This window comes from Danio rerio, chromosome 21 (genome assembly GCF_052040795.2).
Source record: "Danio rerio strain M-AB ecotype USA chromosome 21, GRCz13ab, whole genome shotgun sequence".
In the NCBI taxonomy this organism is placed as follows: Eukaryota; Metazoa; Chordata; class Actinopteri; order Cypriniformes; family Danionidae; genus Danio; species Danio rerio.
Window position 1 is genome coordinate 12559839 of NC_141041.1, and position 18729 is coordinate 12578567.

The following is an 18729-nucleotide window of genomic DNA, read 5'->3' on the forward strand; positions in this document are numbered from 1 at the left end:
GATATTAACAAGAGAACATGTTTGTCTACACGCTGTTTACTAAAGCATTCAGTCATAAAAATACTCAATTATAAAGATGTTTCTACCTCATGCATAAGCGTCAAACGAAAATGGATTCTGTGATTACAAGCGAGGCGGTCTCATCAGACACAGAAGCGAGAAATACTGGAGAAAGCAGAGATGAAGCTGTTGTGTTGGGAAATACAGCAACATTAGCTCTTTCTGACACTAATCTAGTGTGTGTTGAATATCCAGCGGTGGTCAACAATGTGAACAGAATGCTGGACAGCATTGGAGGAGAACAAGGAGTGTCTAAAGTGAGTCTACATTCAGTGAAACGAATACAGAGACAGTGCTTGGGCTGTCAAATGTGTCTGATTAAGTTACTGTACAGTAATTAGTTGTTATTAGAATTAGAATAAGCCGTTTAAACGATATATAATTTCTTATTTGTTTTCATTACATAATATAAACATTATTGTAGGCCAGTTTTCTCCATAATAAAGATAATGAATATCTAAATAAATATTAATAATATAGTAATATGTTGATATATTTACTGTTCCAGTTCATTTATTTAAAAAGCACATTTAATAGCAGTCACAAGACTGACCAAAGTGCTGTACATAAGACAAGGTAAAAAAAAATAAAAAGACAATATAAAAACATAGAAATTAAGCAAGAGAGACATCTTTAAAAATGTAAAAGAAATTAGCGGTAGAATGAACTATTAAAATAATCTTAAAAAGCCAAGCTAAAAAGGTAGGTTTTAAGAAGTGATTTAAAAATAGATAATGATGGAGCCATTCTAATCCTAAAGGGCAAGGTGTTCCACAAGCGAGGACCTGCAATAGAGAAAGCTCTGTCCCATCTACGTTTCAGCCTAGACTCTGGAACTTAAAGAAGATTCTAGTATTCACGATATCTTCATCGAACTTGATGTTTACTTAATATTCTAATGATTTGTGGCAAAAAAAAAAAAAAAAATCTGTAATTTTAAACCATACAATGATGTTATTGGCTACTGTCAAAATAAAATACTACTGTGCAACAATGTAAGACATAAGTGCTCCAGGGTCTCATTTAATTTCTGACCTTAAATTTACAAAATAAATTGTATTATTATTAATAAAATAAATAGTATTCTGCAATAATGTTGCCTTTAAAAACACATGTAAACAAATTAAAATAACCTGTTTTTTAATGTAATTTTTATCCTGTAATGGCAAAGTTTCTTCAGTGTCATATGATCATACCTTTGTGTATTATATGTATCTGATAATCTGATTTGTTACTTAAGAAACATTTCATAATAATAATAATTCCTTACATTTATATGGCACTTTTATGCAAACTCAAAGCGTTACATGTTTTTGGGGGAATCTCCTCATCCACCATCAGTGTGCATAGAGGTAAAGTTGGTTTTATATTCAGACATTCTCCTTAATAATATAATTTCAGAAAAGTATTCTTTGCTAATTCTAAATAGGGAAATCATTTTAGCAGCCAATGACTATCAAAGTACAATATTGTTCATAGTGAATTAGATGGTGTTATTGTTGTTTAGAAGTCATGCATGCTAATTCCGATCAAATATAACATGAAGTAACATGGTAAACAATAGAGACATGCTAAATAAATGAATGTGCGAATATAAAACCAACTTTAAGTCTATCCAGTATGATGCAGACCACACACCAGCTGATCGGTGGAGAGGAGACTGAGTGATGAAGCCAATTATGACGTGGGGATGGTTAGGAGGCTATGATGGACAGAGGCCAGTGGGTTAGTTTGGCCAGGATGCCGGAGTTAAACCCCTACTCTTTTTTTCAAAGGACATTATTGGGAATTTTAATGACCACAGAGAGTCAGGACCTCGGTTTAACATCTCATCCGAAAGACAGTTAAAAACTGTTATTCTGTTTATACCTTTTTTTGTTTGATTGATATAAAAGAACAGTATTTGTTTGAAAATTAAATATTAAGTTATATATACATATCATATATTTTTTATTAAACGTCTTTGATCTCACTTTAGAGGTATTAAGTACATCTAATGTTTCACAAAAACAAACACAAATTTTTAGAACAGTACTGTAAATGCTTCTGTGCTGAATATGTGTGTGTTGTGACACTGCGCCGGAAAGCCAATAGAAAAAAAGACCTTCAATGCGAAAATGGCATCTCAGACTCAAACCTTTATAGTCAGCCTCCTTCAGTGTCACAAGAATTACAATACAAAACAAAATAAAACTAAACAATATGTAAAAGTACAGCATTTTGAGGGGAAGAGCAGCGCACACACTCCTTTCTCTCCTCACACACGCAGACTGTCTCCCGCAGCGCACGCATAATGTTGTTTATACACACATAGTAGTGAATGTTACAGTGTGTGTACCCTGAGTGTTACAATGGATTGTATGTTAACCTGGGGTGTTTCTGGACAGACATATGCAGACTCTACAAAAAGAATTGAGCTCCGCTTTCGGCCGGGGGATCCATTCTGTCATCCTGCTTATGGAAATCGCTACTCCTCCACCAACCTGCTGCTCAGAGTTCGCCGCAGGACCCGCAAAGGGAACAGTGCAGAGACCCAAATCAGCATGGAGATTGTGGGACTTATAGGAACCACCTATAAGTTTCAAGGTTTGAAGTGCACATTCATTTACTAGTATGTTTATTTTAAATAACTCATTTTAATGTTCATTTTAATTTTAAAAAGATACACCTTGAAATACATTTTAGACATTTCTACCAAAACCAAGGCATTTATTGGGTGTTTATTTTAAACGACATGCAAGATGAAATGTTTCAAAGAGGAGAGGTTTAATTTAATCTACAAACGTCATTTTAACCATAGAAAGCATGTTAAACTTTACTGTTTCAAATAACTTGTGAAAGCAAAATGTCAAAATATGGGTAAAATAATGTTCCATAGTCATTCAGCATAATGAAATTACATACTTATTATGATCTATAAAATTAATAAATTATCATAATAAGTGCATTTATTTATTAAAAACATCTTTAGTAGTTTGAAGCATTGTGGCAAAGATTTGTGGGATCCTTATACAGTTCTCGTTTTAATATGTGATCAAATGAATCTTGTTCTAAATACGTCTGGAAAGATGTTTTGGTATATAAAATATCATTACACTGAGGGCCATTTAAGCTTAACTTTACATCTTTATATCATGGTGAAAATGTTAGATAATCAATACAGTTTGTGTAAATAAAAAACAATAAACAGGATGCAGAGTAATGTGTGAACAAACTAAAGCTGCATCACACATTTATGGTTTGGATGAACTTTTTTTTTTTCTTTAACCTGGATAGTTTGTACTGTTGCTTTTCCAGTTCTAATTTCATGCAGTCTTAAAGGGATACTTCTCCAATAAATTTTTTTTATGAATATTAAGGTGATAGTTTACCCAAAAATTAAAATGTACTCACTATTTACCCTCAAGTGGTTCCAAACCTTTATGAGGTGTTTTGAAGATAGCTAAAAACCTGTAATCATTGACTTTCATAGTAGAATAAAAACAAATACCATGGATGTCAATAAATACAAGTATCTTAACATTTTTAAAAATATCTTCTTTTGTATTCAACAGAAGAATCTCATAAATGTTTGAAATGAGTGAAGCGAGATTAAAGGATAGCAGAATTTTCATTTTTGAGTGAACAGTCCCTTTAATTGTAATCACCCCAATGAAAAAAATTATTTTGAAGATCACTGTGTTCATAACACTATTGAACCCCATTGACTTTCATTGTTTAAACAACTCCACTAAACGCTGGGGTATTTTTTTTAAATACCTGCTTTTGTGTCAAAGCAGGTTCATCAGTAATCTAATTATTTCCCTTAACCTGAATAAGAAAATAATATATTCAAGGTGTTTACATGAGTTGCTTTTTGAATGTTCCTTTCATGATCTCGTTTTTTGCACATATATTGATAAACACCACGCTATCCAATGCTTCCTCTGGAGTTTCATGTATTTTCGGGTGTTTAATTTGAAAACCTCCTCATTTCACGATGCGGGTGTCTGTGGTCCCTCTATGACTCGATAGGTGCAGAGAATAGTGTGTGTATGCACTATACTGTCACAAAATGCGGCGCAAATCCTACACGACAGAAATAATTTGAATTAAAGCTGCAAGCAGTGATAAAAGAGACCTCGCACCCGGGCTCACTGCCTCTCGGTGGCTTAAGGATGAAAAAGTACAGTGGACAACATTAATTTAAGCCGTTATATATAAAAAAAAACCCTGAGAAAATCACAGATTTATTCCAAACTTCCTTCTGTCAGCAGGTGGTGTCATAACTGTGTCTCAATATTGCCATTTAAATGTCTTTTAGAAATAGAATCTCATCTAACCTATGAAGTTTCAGGCAGATCGGACATTGCGTGGCTGAGTTATAAGCTAAACCATGAGCTATAACTGTAACTGGATATTGTTATGTAAACGTGTTCTGGTCAGGACTGTTATCAAACTTGTGAATTTTGAGGCAGATCAGACAATGCATGTCTGAGTTATAACAACTTCCTGTTTCGTGGCGTATTGTCAAAGTTTGCGAGGCTGCCACACGCCCTTTGGAAAAAACTCTAGATCTTCGCAATTTAACATCGCCAAGGCCTTTAGATGACAAGAGTCAATTTTGGTGTTGATCAGATAAAATCCCTAGAAGTTCGTTAAAATAAAACGGCGTTGTTTGGTTGGAGGAAGTTAAAAATATCAGACTTCCTGTTGGGTTTGAGATTTCACTCAAAGAGATATTTTTGTAGGTATTGGCATGTTTGATGTGTGTGCCAATTTTCGTGCATGTGCGTGAATCGTAGCTCGGGGGTCAGTCTGTCAAAAAGCAATAGGTGGCCCTGTCGAGTCATTTTGCCACCCCTATATCTGAAACCTACAACAAACGTAAATGTTGGTCACTTCTGAGGCATGTGCAACGTTTCGTGAGTTTTTGGGCATGTTTTAGACCAGGGGTCACCAACATAGTGCCCGTGGGCACCAGGTAGCCCGCCAGGTTCACATGAGCAGGCCTCTTATAAAAATAGCTCACGATAGCACCACATATGAGTAAGCTGCATCTAATATTTTTATAGGTATTCTTTTTTTAAAAATCTTTCTCACACTTGCATTGGTGTAAATTTGAAAATTACTTTAAGTTATATATTAAAAAATAACTTTAAGAACAATTTCAGACAAATTAAGTGTTGCATATTGATATTTATCTAACTTGTTAAATTATTGTTGACAACTACTGTGAGAAATCATTAACATGATCAATGTCTTCACAAAGATGGATATTATTAATTATTAATAATAACATATAATTAAAAGTGAATTAAGATAAATGTGTTATTTAATAACTGGTAGCCCTTCACACTAATCGGTACCCAAGAAGTAGCTCTCAGTTTCCAAAAGGTTGGTGACCCCTGTTTTAGACCCTCAAAATCGTGATTCATTCTGGAGAAGACGAAGAATAAATTAAGCAATTCCAATAGGGCCTACGCACCGTTTTGGGACTCGGTCCTTAATGAGGTGTTTGTACTGCACTTCAATAATGCAACTTAAACAGAAATACTGCACGTCTTAATTCAATTTCTGTTTAAGTCAATTATGACTTGAGTCAGATTAAGGTCATCAAAAATCACTGTTTAAATGCTAGACTTTTAGTTAGAGTAATGTCTTAATCATATTAAAATCGGAGTATTGGTTTCTATGCGAACGTCAATAATAGATTTTTCCCATTTCTCACTTTAGGAATGGCTGACTTTCAGTATCTGGCATCTCACAACAACCCAGAAGGCAACCAGGTCTCCCTGTACGACAAGATCATTTTGCGCAAACCAGAGAAAAAGGAATTCTACGACAACCCTGTGCCTCTTTTCATTCCTCCCCCTATTTTCTCTCGTCTGGACATGCCTGTGGATTACTTCTATCGGCCTGATGTAATGCACAAGTAAGCTGGACAACAATGGGAATTCTTAAATGAGTTCATAGGTTGTAATTGCAACTAAATATACATGTGATTTGATGCTTTTGATAGTTGATTACATTATTTGTTGTCTTCCCCAAAAACAGCAAGGACACTGCATTTCAATCCGCTCTCATGAAAGATCATATTATCGCCCCAAATCGGGCTCGCCGGCCAAACAATGCCATTTTTGTCAACTTTGATGACAAGACCATACCATCAGAACCTCTGGAGGCTGCAGTGACCACCTGGAGGAAGCTCTGTGTTCATCCTAACGATTTAAAGGCAGAGAAGAAAATCAAACAGGTTTGTGAGATGGATTTACACGTTTTACACTGCAAAAAATGCTTTTCTTACTTAGATTTTTTATCTAGTTTTGAGTCCAAATATCTAAAAATTCCTAAATCAAGAAGCATTTTCTAGACTAACAAAACACATTGTCTTGTTTTAAGAAATAATATGCTAAAATTAAGAGGGTTTTTCCTTAAAACAAGCAAAATAATCTGCCAATGGGGTAAGCAAAATAATCTTATGTCGAAAGCAAAAACGAGATTATTTAGCTTTCCCCATTGGCAGATTATTTTGCTTGTTTTAAGGAAAAACCCTCTTAATTTTAGCATATTATTTCTTAAAACAAGACAATGTTAAAAAAAAGATTTTTTTTAGATATTTGGACTAAAAACCAGACAAAAAAATCTAAGTAAGAAAATAATTTTTTGCTGTGTAATGTAATAGCAAAATGATTATAGTTTATCAGTGCCTCCAGGATTTTGCAGGGACATTTTATTTTTTATATTTGCAGCCTAAAATTGCTGATTTTGTGATGGTTTTCTAAAATCATTTGTTTTGCTATGAAATTCTAGTGTTTTGCTATGGAAAAAAAGTGTAAAATTTACCTTTTTGTACCTTAGGAACTATCAGACTTGCTATATCTTTCAGGATATATATATATATATATATATATATATATATTAATATTAAACATATATATATTAATTTATAATTATAATTTTATAATTATATATAATTATAAAATTATAATTTTATAATTTTATAAATATATATAATTATATATAATTTATATATATATAATTTTATAATTATATTAATATAGTCACTATCATTTGAGTCAAGTGTGGTTAGTAATTTAAGAGTAAAGGCATTTTAAATCGATTAGAAGTGATGATATACACTTACCGGCCACTTGATTAGGTACACCTTACTAGTACCGGGTTGGACCCCCTTTCGTCTTCAGAGCTGCCTTAATTCTTCATCGCATTGATTCAACTAGGTACCGGAAATATTCCTCCGAGATTTTGGTCCATATTGACTTGGTAGCATCACGCAGTTGCTGCAGATTTGTTGGCTGCACATCCATGATGTGAATCTCCTATTCCACCACATCCCAAAGGTGCTCTATTGGATTGAGATCTGGTGACTGTGGAGGTTATTTGAGTACAGTTAACTCATTCTCATATTCAAGATATATTCATATTCGTGCTTTATGATATGGTGCATTATCCTGCTGGAAGAAGATCATCAGAAAAAGATGGGTACTCTGTGGTCATAAAGGGATGGACATGGTCAGCAACAATACTCAGGTAGACTGTGGCATTGACACAATGCTCAATTGGTACTAATGGCCCCGAAGTGAGACAAGAAAATATTCCCCACACCATTACACCACCAACAACAGCCTGAACTGTTGATACGAGGTAGGATGTATCCATGCTTTCCATGTTGTTTATGCCAAATTCTGACCCTACCTTTCGAACGTCGCAGCAGAAATCAAGACTCATCAGGACAGGCAAGGTTTTTCCAATCCTCTATTGTCCAATTTTGGTTAGCCTGTGCCATGCCACGTTCCAAGTCTTAAATCACCTTTCTTCCCCATTCTGATGCTCTGTTTGAAATGCAGCAGACGTTTTGTCTACATGCCTACATGCATTGAGTTGCTGCCATGTGACTGGCTGTTTAGAAATTTGCGTTAAGAGCAGTAGGACAGTTGTACCTAATAAAGTGGCCGGTGAGTGTATCTGTTGGATCATGTGTCACTAACTGGATTAATAGCTAATGTAAAATTCAGCTTTGCCATCATAAAAATGAATAGCATTTAACCTGTTTTAAAATATAAAACATTTACTTTAAATTGTGATATTTTAAAATAGCTCTTATTGTCTATTTTTATTAAAATAAATACAGTTTTGCTGAGCATATGACAACAACAACATAAAATAGAACTTCGGACATGATAAAATGTGACCTAAATGGTGGTGTTTATTCAGTATGTAGTCACTGTTTCATGATAGTGGGCGGTCAACAGGGTAAAGGGTTAAAACTAAAAATGCTCTTAAAAAAGCTTTGAAAGTTGTGGTTTAATGTTATGGGAAAATGTCCTTATCTTATCCCACTAACACCTGTGCTTCATTTGGAAATAATCATTATTTGATTTTGCCTCCGCAGCTTTTCGAGAAAAGACCCATATGGTCTCGCAACGCTGTCAAGGCCAACATCGACATCCACCCTGAGAAAATGAAGCACCTCCTGCCATTTGTGGCATACTACGCGGTGAGTAGATAAGAATAAAAAACAAGCAAACTTTATAAACATGTCTGTGATAAACATATCTCAAGTCTTTTCAGTGTGTTGAATTAGTCTCTTATCCCAGGTTCAGGCACAGAGAGCAATATGTAGTTGTTATGCAGCACTTTCACTACATCTCTATTTGTTTTTAATGGGTTGTAGTAGAAACATTGGTTTAACCAACAATGTAATATTAAAACTGGAGTTCCTGTTTGTCTATATGAACAATCATTGGGCTTTTGTCAGTGTGTAACATTGTTATATTGTAAAATAACAATAATTCATTCATCATTCATTTTCCTTTGGCTTAGTCCCTTGTTTATCAGGGGTTGCCACAGCAGAATGAACCGCCAACTTATCCAGCATATATTTTACGCAAAAGATGGCTAAACATACTCATTCACACACACACTATGGCCAATTTAGCGTATTCAATTCGCCTATAGCGCATGTCTTTGGACTTATGGGGAAAACCGGAGCACCCGGAGGAAACCCACGCGAACACTGGGAGAACATGCAAACACAGAAATGCCAACTGGCCCAGCCGGGGCTCTAACCAGCGTCCTTCTTGCTGTGAGATGAACCTGCTACCCACTGCACCACCGTGATGCCATGCAATTGTTTTGTTATTGATTTTTATTAATATTTACGTGGAGACTTGAAATAACAATAATTTATTTATTCTTTTTCCTTCTGATTAGTCCCTTATTTATTAGGGGTCACCACAGCTGGATGAACTGCCAACTATTCCAGCATGTTTTACACAGTGAATGTCCTTCCAGCTGCAACCCAGTACTGGGAAACACCCGTACACTCTAGCATCTCACACACCCAATCTTACAATAAGGTCAATTTAGTTTATTCAATTCACCTATACCACATGTAATAGGACTTGTGGGCTTAACCGGAGCACCTGGAGGAAAACACGGGCAGAACATGCAAACTGTAAAATAATCTTTTTACCCCAATAGCAGAAAATATTGCATGTACAAGAAAGATAACAGGAATAAAACATCACTACATTAGATTCTAGTACAATTAGTACAATTTATAATATTCAATGTTATATTATAAATCTAATTTAAAATAATGCAATAAATACAATAAAAAGCTAGGAAAAAGAGGGGAAAGATCTTTACAAAGCCTCAATCATTAAGAAAACGACCATCATAAGCTTCAAGAAAAGTATTATTTTTCTTCTTATTATTATTTTTTTTATTGAATAATGAAAACTTTCAGACAGGAAAATATTAAATGTAGCTATTGTCTTTAAAAACTTATTTGTGTATAAAAAATTTACAATGAAACACAAAAATGTTTAATGATAAGATGGAGAGCTAATCACTTACAGAAAAGTACAGTAATACTACATCTACTCAGCATATATGAGCAAAGGTAAAATAAATCCGTTATTAGAAATGAGTTATTAAAACTATTATGTTAATAAATGTGTTGAAAAAAATCATAAATTGGGAAAAAAAAATAAACAAACGGGGTTTAATAATTCTGATTGCAACTGCAGCCAAATCTGGAGCTTATCTAATAAAATAACTTATAAATTTGAGCTACTAATTTTTGAACCTTTATTATTATTATTATTATTATTATTATTATTATTATACGTTATAGAAAAATATTAAATAACAATTTCGAAAATAGCAAAAATCAAAAGAAACAAAAAATATGTACAATTGTGTTCTAGTTTGTAATTTATTTAGTATTATTTTACATGAATTTAAATGTATTATCTTTCCATTTCTAAAGATGTTCTGTGACTAAAGTATTTTTTAATAAATATATCTGTTCAATAAATCTGTTTTGTTCAAATGCACCAAAATATATGACCTATATTTACCGGGAAATGGGGTGTACTCAATTATGCTGAGCACTGTATATATTGTATTCAATTAAATCATATTTAAACAAGGACGATAAAAAAAAAAATAAATAAGGTTATCCCAAGGAGATTTCACACGAGTGCAGAAACTACTCAATCATGTAGTTTTTAGTTGTCCAGCATCATGTTCATCACAGGGTGCTGGGGGCCTGGGTGCACTAACTGCATTAAAAATTAAAATATATAATTTTTCCTCATAAGAAATTAATTGTGTCAAATTAAAAGCCCTAATATTTGTGTGTAGTTAACAGGCCCATGGAGGAGTTTGTGGGTCAGGTTTGGATATGATCCTCGAAAGATACCAGGAGCTAAAATCTACCAGGTTTTAGACTTCAGGATCCGCTATGGAATGAAGCATGGTGAGTGTCCCCATCGAGCCAAACACACTCGTAACAACGCAACAATTATCATACATTCCTAGACACCATATGCGAGTATAATCAATGATATATACATGTGTGATTTTTCTGTGTAGGATTTGGTGTCAATGACATGCCAGTGAAATCCAAGAGAAGTGCTTATCATTACAGCCGCCCAACCACTTTCAACAGGGCAGGTATGACAACACCAATGGCACACTGTGTTCCCTGAGTTATATCATTTTTATTTAGTTTTTCACAACCACTCACTGCCCCCTCAGTTCACTTTTAGAATCCTGTACCCTTTGGGCTCTAATTGTTGCAATATGTAAGCATACACAACATCATTCAAAGCTGGCTACATTTTTTCTGTTTTTAAATTTGTAGTGATAGTTCTAAGCAAAACATTTAGTGTTAAAACATTTTAGCTTTAATTTAGTGGGTAATTCATTTTGCGTAACAGAAGATGTGCATTACCAAAGATGTGCAAGATGTCAATCTAAGTTGTAAGAGCAACAAATAATAACTTGACTTCTAGTTGATCACTTGGAAAAGTGGCAGAAGGTCGATTTTTTTTTTTTTTTTTTTTTTTTTTTTTGATGAATCTTTGTTGAGCTGCATCCCAATCATCACAAATACTGCAGAAGACCTATTGGGGCCTGCATGGACCCAAGATTCTCACTGAAATTAGTCAAGTTTGGTGAAGGAAAAATCATGGTTTGGGGTTACATTCAGTATGGGGGCGTGCAAGAGATCTGCAGAGTGGATGGCAACATCAACAGCCTGAGGTATCAATACATATGTGCTGCCTATGACATCAGTGGTTCTCAAAATGGGGGTCGGGACCCCCCGAGGGGTCACAGGACAATGAAGGGGGGTCGCCTTGCCTTTATTAAACCATAATAATTGCCATATTTTATCCATAACCTACTGAAAAACATTATAACACGTTGTTTATAGTTACTATATACTTTATAGTTACTATAGTAGCTAGTTTATAGTTACTAGTTCTATTGGATTGCGACCCCTAAGGTAATTACATTATATTAAAGACACAGCAATAGATTGATTTTATAATACCAGGTTAAACTTTCTGGCACATTTACAGCACTGACATACATTAAAAAAATGAAACGAAGAATAGACTTGGGTCTATTAGTGTGCCATATCATGCAAGGTTTCTGTATTTATAATCACCTTAGAGGATATCGGGGGTTGCGAGTCACTGGCATTGTGATTTTGGGGTCGCAGGCTGAAAAGTTTGGGAACCCCTGCATTACATTATAAACCACAGGAGAGGGCAAATTCTTTAGCAGGATAGCGCTCCTTTCATACTTGAACATCCACATCAAAGTTTCTGAAAGCAAAGAAGGTCAAGGTGCTCCAGGATTGGCCAACCCAGTCACCAGGCATGAACATTATTGAGCATGTCTGGGGTAAGATGAAGGAGGAGGCATTGAAGATGAATACAAAAGAATCTTGATGAACTCTGGGAGTCCTGCAAGAATGCTTTCTTTGCCATTCCAGATGACTTTATTAATAAGTGATTTGAGTCATTGCAGAGATGTATGGATGCAGTCCTCCAAGCTCATTGGAGTCATACACAATATTAATTCTTTTTCCACTGCAGCATGACTTTATATTCTATACTCTACCTTATTTCTGTTCAGTGACAAGACTTGTCTAAGCAAAGTCAGACCTTACTGTCCTAATTAAATAGTTAAAAATCAAGGTATTATTATATTATATATTGGTAAAATAAGTGTAATCTAGAGGCATTTGCCTTTCATATAAGCCACTTCTGACACCAAATAATCAACTAGAAGTCAAGTTATTATTTGTTGTTCATAAAACTTAGACAGGCGACAAGACATTTGTCAGGTAGTGTATACCATAACCTTTGCCAGGCATATTTATAACAATAATATTTTGATGACATAGGAATAACAAATTAAATAATCATTAAGTTGAATGTAAGCTGACATTTTAAAATCTTTATCTGTTAGCACTCTCCTTTAAACCACTGGGTTTTATTGTCAGCAGGATTTTTAAAACTTTTTTAAAATGTGATCGATTTGGTATGATTACTTATTAATTTAAATTTTTTAGTAAGCACGTATAAAATACATTTTCTCCAGTTGTACATGGATATATGTCATGGTAAATAATGATTAAATATTTTTGAAGTTGTTTAAAATCTTAATAAACGCTGCTTTAATTGAATATTCTCTTTAATGTATAGTCTAGTGGTGTATTAAACTGCTTTTTGTTTCTTTTAATGGTGGTGTATTGTTGTTTTGTACAATTCTATAGTTCCTCTACCTGCTAGTGTGACAGACATCCCCCAGGAAAGTGCTTCATCTTCAGGACCTGTCACTGCAAAGTACATGCTTAAGGTATTTTCTGAAGTTTTATTTTTGCTTTAAGTGTTTGTTTTTCCTTGATCAGCTACTAATATTTAAACTCATTTTGTTTTTACTCTCTAAAGGAATCCATCTACATCTTTCGGGAAGGAATGCTTCCTCCATACAGACAGATGTTCTACCAGTTGTGTGATCTGGATGTAGAAAAGCAAGTACTTTGAATTACTTTTTATTTTACAGTTTAAATAAAAATAATAATAACAATATATTATATATATATATATATATATATATATATATATATATATATATATATATATATATATATATATATATATATATATATATATAATCACATACAGTTAAAGTCAGAATTATTAGCCCTCCTGATTTATTAGCTCCCCTGTATATTTTTCCTCATTTTCTGTTTAACGGAAAGCTGATTTTTTTAAAGACTTTTCTAAAAATAGTAGTTTTAATAACTGATTTCTGAAAACAGTACATAATATTTTACTAAATATTTTTCAAGATACTAGTATTCAGCTTAAAGTACACTTTAAAGGCTTAACTAATGTTAATTAGGCAAGTTAGGGTAATTAGGCAAGTCATTGTATAACAGTGGTTTGCTCTGTAGTCAAAAAAAATATCGCTTAAGTGGGCTGATCATATTTACCTTAAAATGGTTTTAAAAAATAAAAACTGCTTTTATACTAGCTTAAATAAATTAAAAAAAAGATAATATTATATTAAATATCAATATATTAAATGAAAGATAAAAAAGATAACAAAATATTAGAGCAAATACTGTGAAAAATTCCTTGCTCTGTTAATCATCATTTAGGAAATATTTCAAAACTATATTTTGTGTATGTATGCATCATTTACGTATGAAACAATATTAAGTGAATAGTCTAAGCGAAAAACTTATCTGCAGCCAATGAAATTTCTTTATTTTACTATATTTGCATATGTGACACTATGGTACATGTATCTATTTTTCTGAAGGCCTTTTAACTGCATTGTCTTCCATAACTAAACTTAACAAAACATATTTGTGCATAAAACACTAAACGCATACCCAAATTTAGGAATAAATACATAAAAATTAAGGTTTGCATTAGAATATTGGAAAGTTCATGCATAATTTACTTGAATTACTATAGTACATGCACGCAACAAGTAAAAGGAAAGGAATGTCCCGATCAGGTTTTTATGCCACCGCGTCTGAGTCATTTGATTTTGAGTAACTGCCGATACCGAAACCTGATCGGATACTTCTGTAATAAATAAAAGAAGAATAAAGAAGAGGATGTTCCTTATTTTTTATTTAAATCATCTTATTTTAATATCAACAACTCTGTCAACAAACGGAGCACTTCTGTGAGGTAGCTTGAACAATCAAGTAATAAATAACATCAATCCTTCATTTTTGGATTTTAGTGCAACAGTAGATAGATAGATAGATAGATAGATAGATAGATAGATAGATAGATAGATAGATAGATAGATAGATAGATAGATAGATAGATAGATAGATAGATAGATAGATAGATAGATAGATAGATAGATAGATAGATAGATAGATAGATAGATAGATAGATAGATAGATAGATAGATAGATAGATAGATAGGCAAGGCAAGGCAAGGCAAGTTTATTTATATAGCACATTTCATACACAATGGCAATTCAAAGTGCTTTACATAAACAATAATAAAAGAAACAAGTAAAATAAAAATAAAAACAAATAATAAAAATGCGTAAAAAGCTAAACAGATGTGTTTTCAGTCTTGATTTGAATGTGCCTAATGTTGGATGGATAGATAGATAGAAAGATAGATAGATAGATAGATAGATAGATAGATAGATAGATAGATAGATAGATAGATAGATAGATAGATAGATAGATAGATAGATAGATAGATAGATAGATAGATTAGATAGATAGATAGATAGATAGATAGATAGATAGATAGATAGATAGATAGATAGATAGATAGATAGATAGATAGATAGATAGATAGATAGATAGATAGATAGATAGATAGATAGATAGATAGATAGATAGATAGATAGATAGATAGATAGATAGATAGATAGATAGATAGATAGATAGATAGATAGATAGATAGATAGATAGATAGATAGATAGATAGATAGATAGAGTCACTTTATTTTGATGGTCAGTTTGTTGAATTTAAGTCACATTTCATCTACATGCCAACTAATTCTCATTAGATTATAAGTAGACTGTTAGGTTGGGGTTAGTGTAAGTTGAAATGTACTTTTAAAATTTTTTATAGTCAGTTAAGTCTGTTTAGCAGGTGTATCAACAGATATTAAGCAGACAGTCTACTAATACTCAGATGGACCATCTAAATAGTGTTACCTAAAAATCTAATATAAAAACAAAAAGCCCCTCAACTTAAAGTACCCGGCAGGAAATCCTAAGTTTACATCTCACAGTTTGCTATAGCAATGTTGTCGTCATCAACTTTATAGTACCTACAGACCGCAGACATACTCTCGCTTTCTGCTTCAAGCTGCTTCCATGTTCTACTTTTCCGCCATTTAACCAATAGTGTCTCTGCAATAAAGTGATGTCATGCCGCACACGTTGCCGTTTTTATGTCAAAAATGAGGTAAACTTTGTGCTCTACATAACTATAGATGTGTTAAAAACAGTGAGAATGTAAAGTTGAAGTCAGAATTATTAGCCCCTTTTGATTTGTTTTTCTTTTTTAAATATTTCCCAAATGATGTTTAACAGATTCAGGACATTTTCACAGTATGTCTAATAATATTTTTTCTTCTGGAGAAAGTCTTATTTGTTTTATTTCGGCTTGAATCAAAGCAGTTTAAAATGTTTTAAACACCATTTTAAGGTCAAAATTATTAGCCCCTTTAAGCAATTTTTTCCTACACCTCCATACCTTAACAGCTCTTCTCTTGTCCTTGTGTTCAGAATACAGAATCTCATCCATAACAATGATGGGAAAGAGGAAGTGTGTGATGAGAGAGATGGCTGGTGTGTTCCTCACACGGCCGATGAGCTCAGAAACATCATCTCAGGAATGATCCAACAATACGTTAAAGCCAACCGCCCTGGTAAAACACAAACAAAAACACAGTGCATTGCTGATTAATAAATGCAAAATAAAGCACAAGGCTTTGTCTTTGCAGGTCCATCCACACAGAAGCCTGTGAAAAGAAGAGCCAAAGATGTTGGCAGTGGAGAAGAGGACGATGAAGATGAAGATGACGATGATGATGAAGAGTACAAGCCCTCTGATGGGAGCGACAATGAAATGGAAACTGAGATTGCAGATTATATGTAACGGCCCTTTAGTTCCATCTGTGGAACATATGCTTTTGATATGTAAATGGTAGTGCAGTCAAATGATTAATCAAAAAACATTAGTTCAAAATAAAATAAGTTCATATTTATAACATATATTTGTGTATACTGTCTGTGTTTTTGTGTATATAAAATATATGCATGAATATTTTTGTTTGTCAGAATAATGCAGTTGAGAACCGGGTTAGTTACTGTACTGTGTGGTGTTAGTAACTGTACTATGAACCGGAGTTAGGCGGCCCCTGCATTTGGATATTATACCAAGTTGGCAACCCGGGGGTATTACAGACTGTACCAAAAAGCTGAGTACTGGGGGTGGGGTGAAATTACAGGAGTTTTCCGGGAGAAATAACAAAACTGGAGGGTGGCGGGAGATGGGTCTGAAATATGGAAGACTCCTGGGAAAACAGGAGTATTAGCAGCTATGATTTATATATAATACAACACATACATATATATACATATATGTATGTATGTGTGTGTATATATATATATATATATATATGTGTGTAAATATTTATTTAGTATATACAGTTGAAGTCAGACATATTAGCCCCCGAATTATAAGGCGCTCTGTTTATTTTTTTCCCATTTTCTGTTTAACAGAAAGATTTTTTCAACATATTTTAAGCATAATAGTTTTAATAACTCATTTCTAATAACTGATTTATTTTATCTTTGTCATAATGACAGTAAATAATATTTGATTATATTTCAAGACAGCTTAAAGGGACATTTAAAGGCTTAACTAAGTTAATTTATTTAACAAGGTTAGGGTAATTAGGCAGGTTATTAAATAACAATGGTTTATTCTGTAGACTATCGAAAACAAAAATTAGCTTAAGTGGGCTAATAATTTTGACCTTAAAATATAGACAGACATACAGTGAAAATTTCCTTTCTCTGTTAAACATCATTTGGAAAATATTTGGAAAAGAAGAAAATTTCAAAGGGAGGCTAATAATTCTGACTATATACATACATATAGACACATACAGTTGAAGTCATAATTATTAGCTGGTCTGAATTATTAGCCCTGTTTATTTTTTCCCCAATTTCTGTTTAATAGTTTTAATAACTCATTTCTAATAGCTGATTTATTTCTTTGCTCTGATGACAGTAAATAATATTTTACTAGATATTTTTCAAGACACTTCTATACAGCTTAAAATTACATTTAAAGGCTTAACTAGGTTAATTAGGTTAACTAGGCAGGTTGGGGTAATTAGGCAGGTTGTTGTATAACGATGGTTTGTTCTGTAGCCTATCAAAAAAATATAGCTTAAAGAGGCTAATCATTTTGACGTTAAATTGATGTTTAAAAAAACTAAAAACTGCTTTTATTCAAGCCGAAATAAAAAAATAAGACTTTCTCCAGAAGAAATAATATTATCAGACATCCTGTGAAAATTTCCTTGCTCTGAAAAACACCATTTGGGAAGTTTTTTTTTTTTTTTTTTTTTTTTTTTAAAGGAGGCTAATAATTCTGATATAAATAAAAGGCTTTAAATCATAGTAACTAATGCAGTATAATTTGTAATATTTAATAATGACTGTATAACAGTAAAAACATAAACAATCCCATTTACAGTATAACAGCAGAGTTCATTGTGGAAAACACTAGTCGAGCTGCTCCTGCGTTTACCTTGATTTGTTCGCAGATATCTTACATTTTAAAAGTATGATTCATTTACAACATTTTTATTGAATGATTAAATTTCGACTTGTAGCATAATTTGTAGTAATTTAACGAAAAAACAAAGAAACAAAAGGTTGCGTTAAATTAGAAATGTATTCGCCACAACCACCTCCCCATCATTCTCCCTCTCTTTTCAGATGGGATGGTGGGCCAAATCATGGGCTAACTAGAGCATAAAGACTGCTCAAAACACAGCCAAGACAAAACAAAACACAGCCAAGACAATGCAGGAGTGAAGGACTCTATAAATGACCTTGAGTGGTCCAGCCAGAACTCAGATTTAAACCTAATCATACATCACTGGATAATCCACCAATTATAATCTAAAGGCAATTCCCATCCCAACTGACAGAGCGTCAGAGGATCTAGAAAATAAATGTCAGAAACCCCTCCAAAAGATTGTCATGATACCACAATTAAAAGCCAAACATACTTAAACCATGTTCTGAATACTCATAAAGAAATTTACCAAATCAATTAATA

At 33.2% G+C, this 18729-nt stretch overlaps 1 protein-coding gene across 2 annotated transcripts; it reads left to right on the forward strand.

Moving 5' to 3' along the window:
• Positions 1-6: 6 nt before the first annotated feature.
• gtf3c5 (general transcription factor IIIC, polypeptide 5) lies at positions 7-16643 on the forward strand. Of its 2 annotated transcripts, none has more exons than XR_015520021.1 (11): positions 7-317; positions 2448-2646; positions 5776-5974; positions 6097-6295; positions 8453-8557; positions 10714-10828; positions 10945-11025; positions 13142-13224; positions 13317-13403; positions 16155-16297; positions 16373-16643. XR_015520021.1 is itself a non-coding variant. In XM_087300906.1 (11 exons), the coding sequence occupies exons 1-11, from the start codon at positions 90-92 to the stop codon at positions 16525-16527; spliced, it is 1590 nt and encodes a 529-aa protein (XP_087157032.1). In that variant the 5' UTR covers positions 7-89; the 3' UTR covers positions 16528-16643. The 2 variants fall into 2 exon arrangements, 1 of the variants encoding a protein (XP_087157032.1); XM_087300906.1 differs by having other exon boundaries at positions 13317-13399.
• Positions 16644-18729: the final 2086 nt, after the last annotated feature.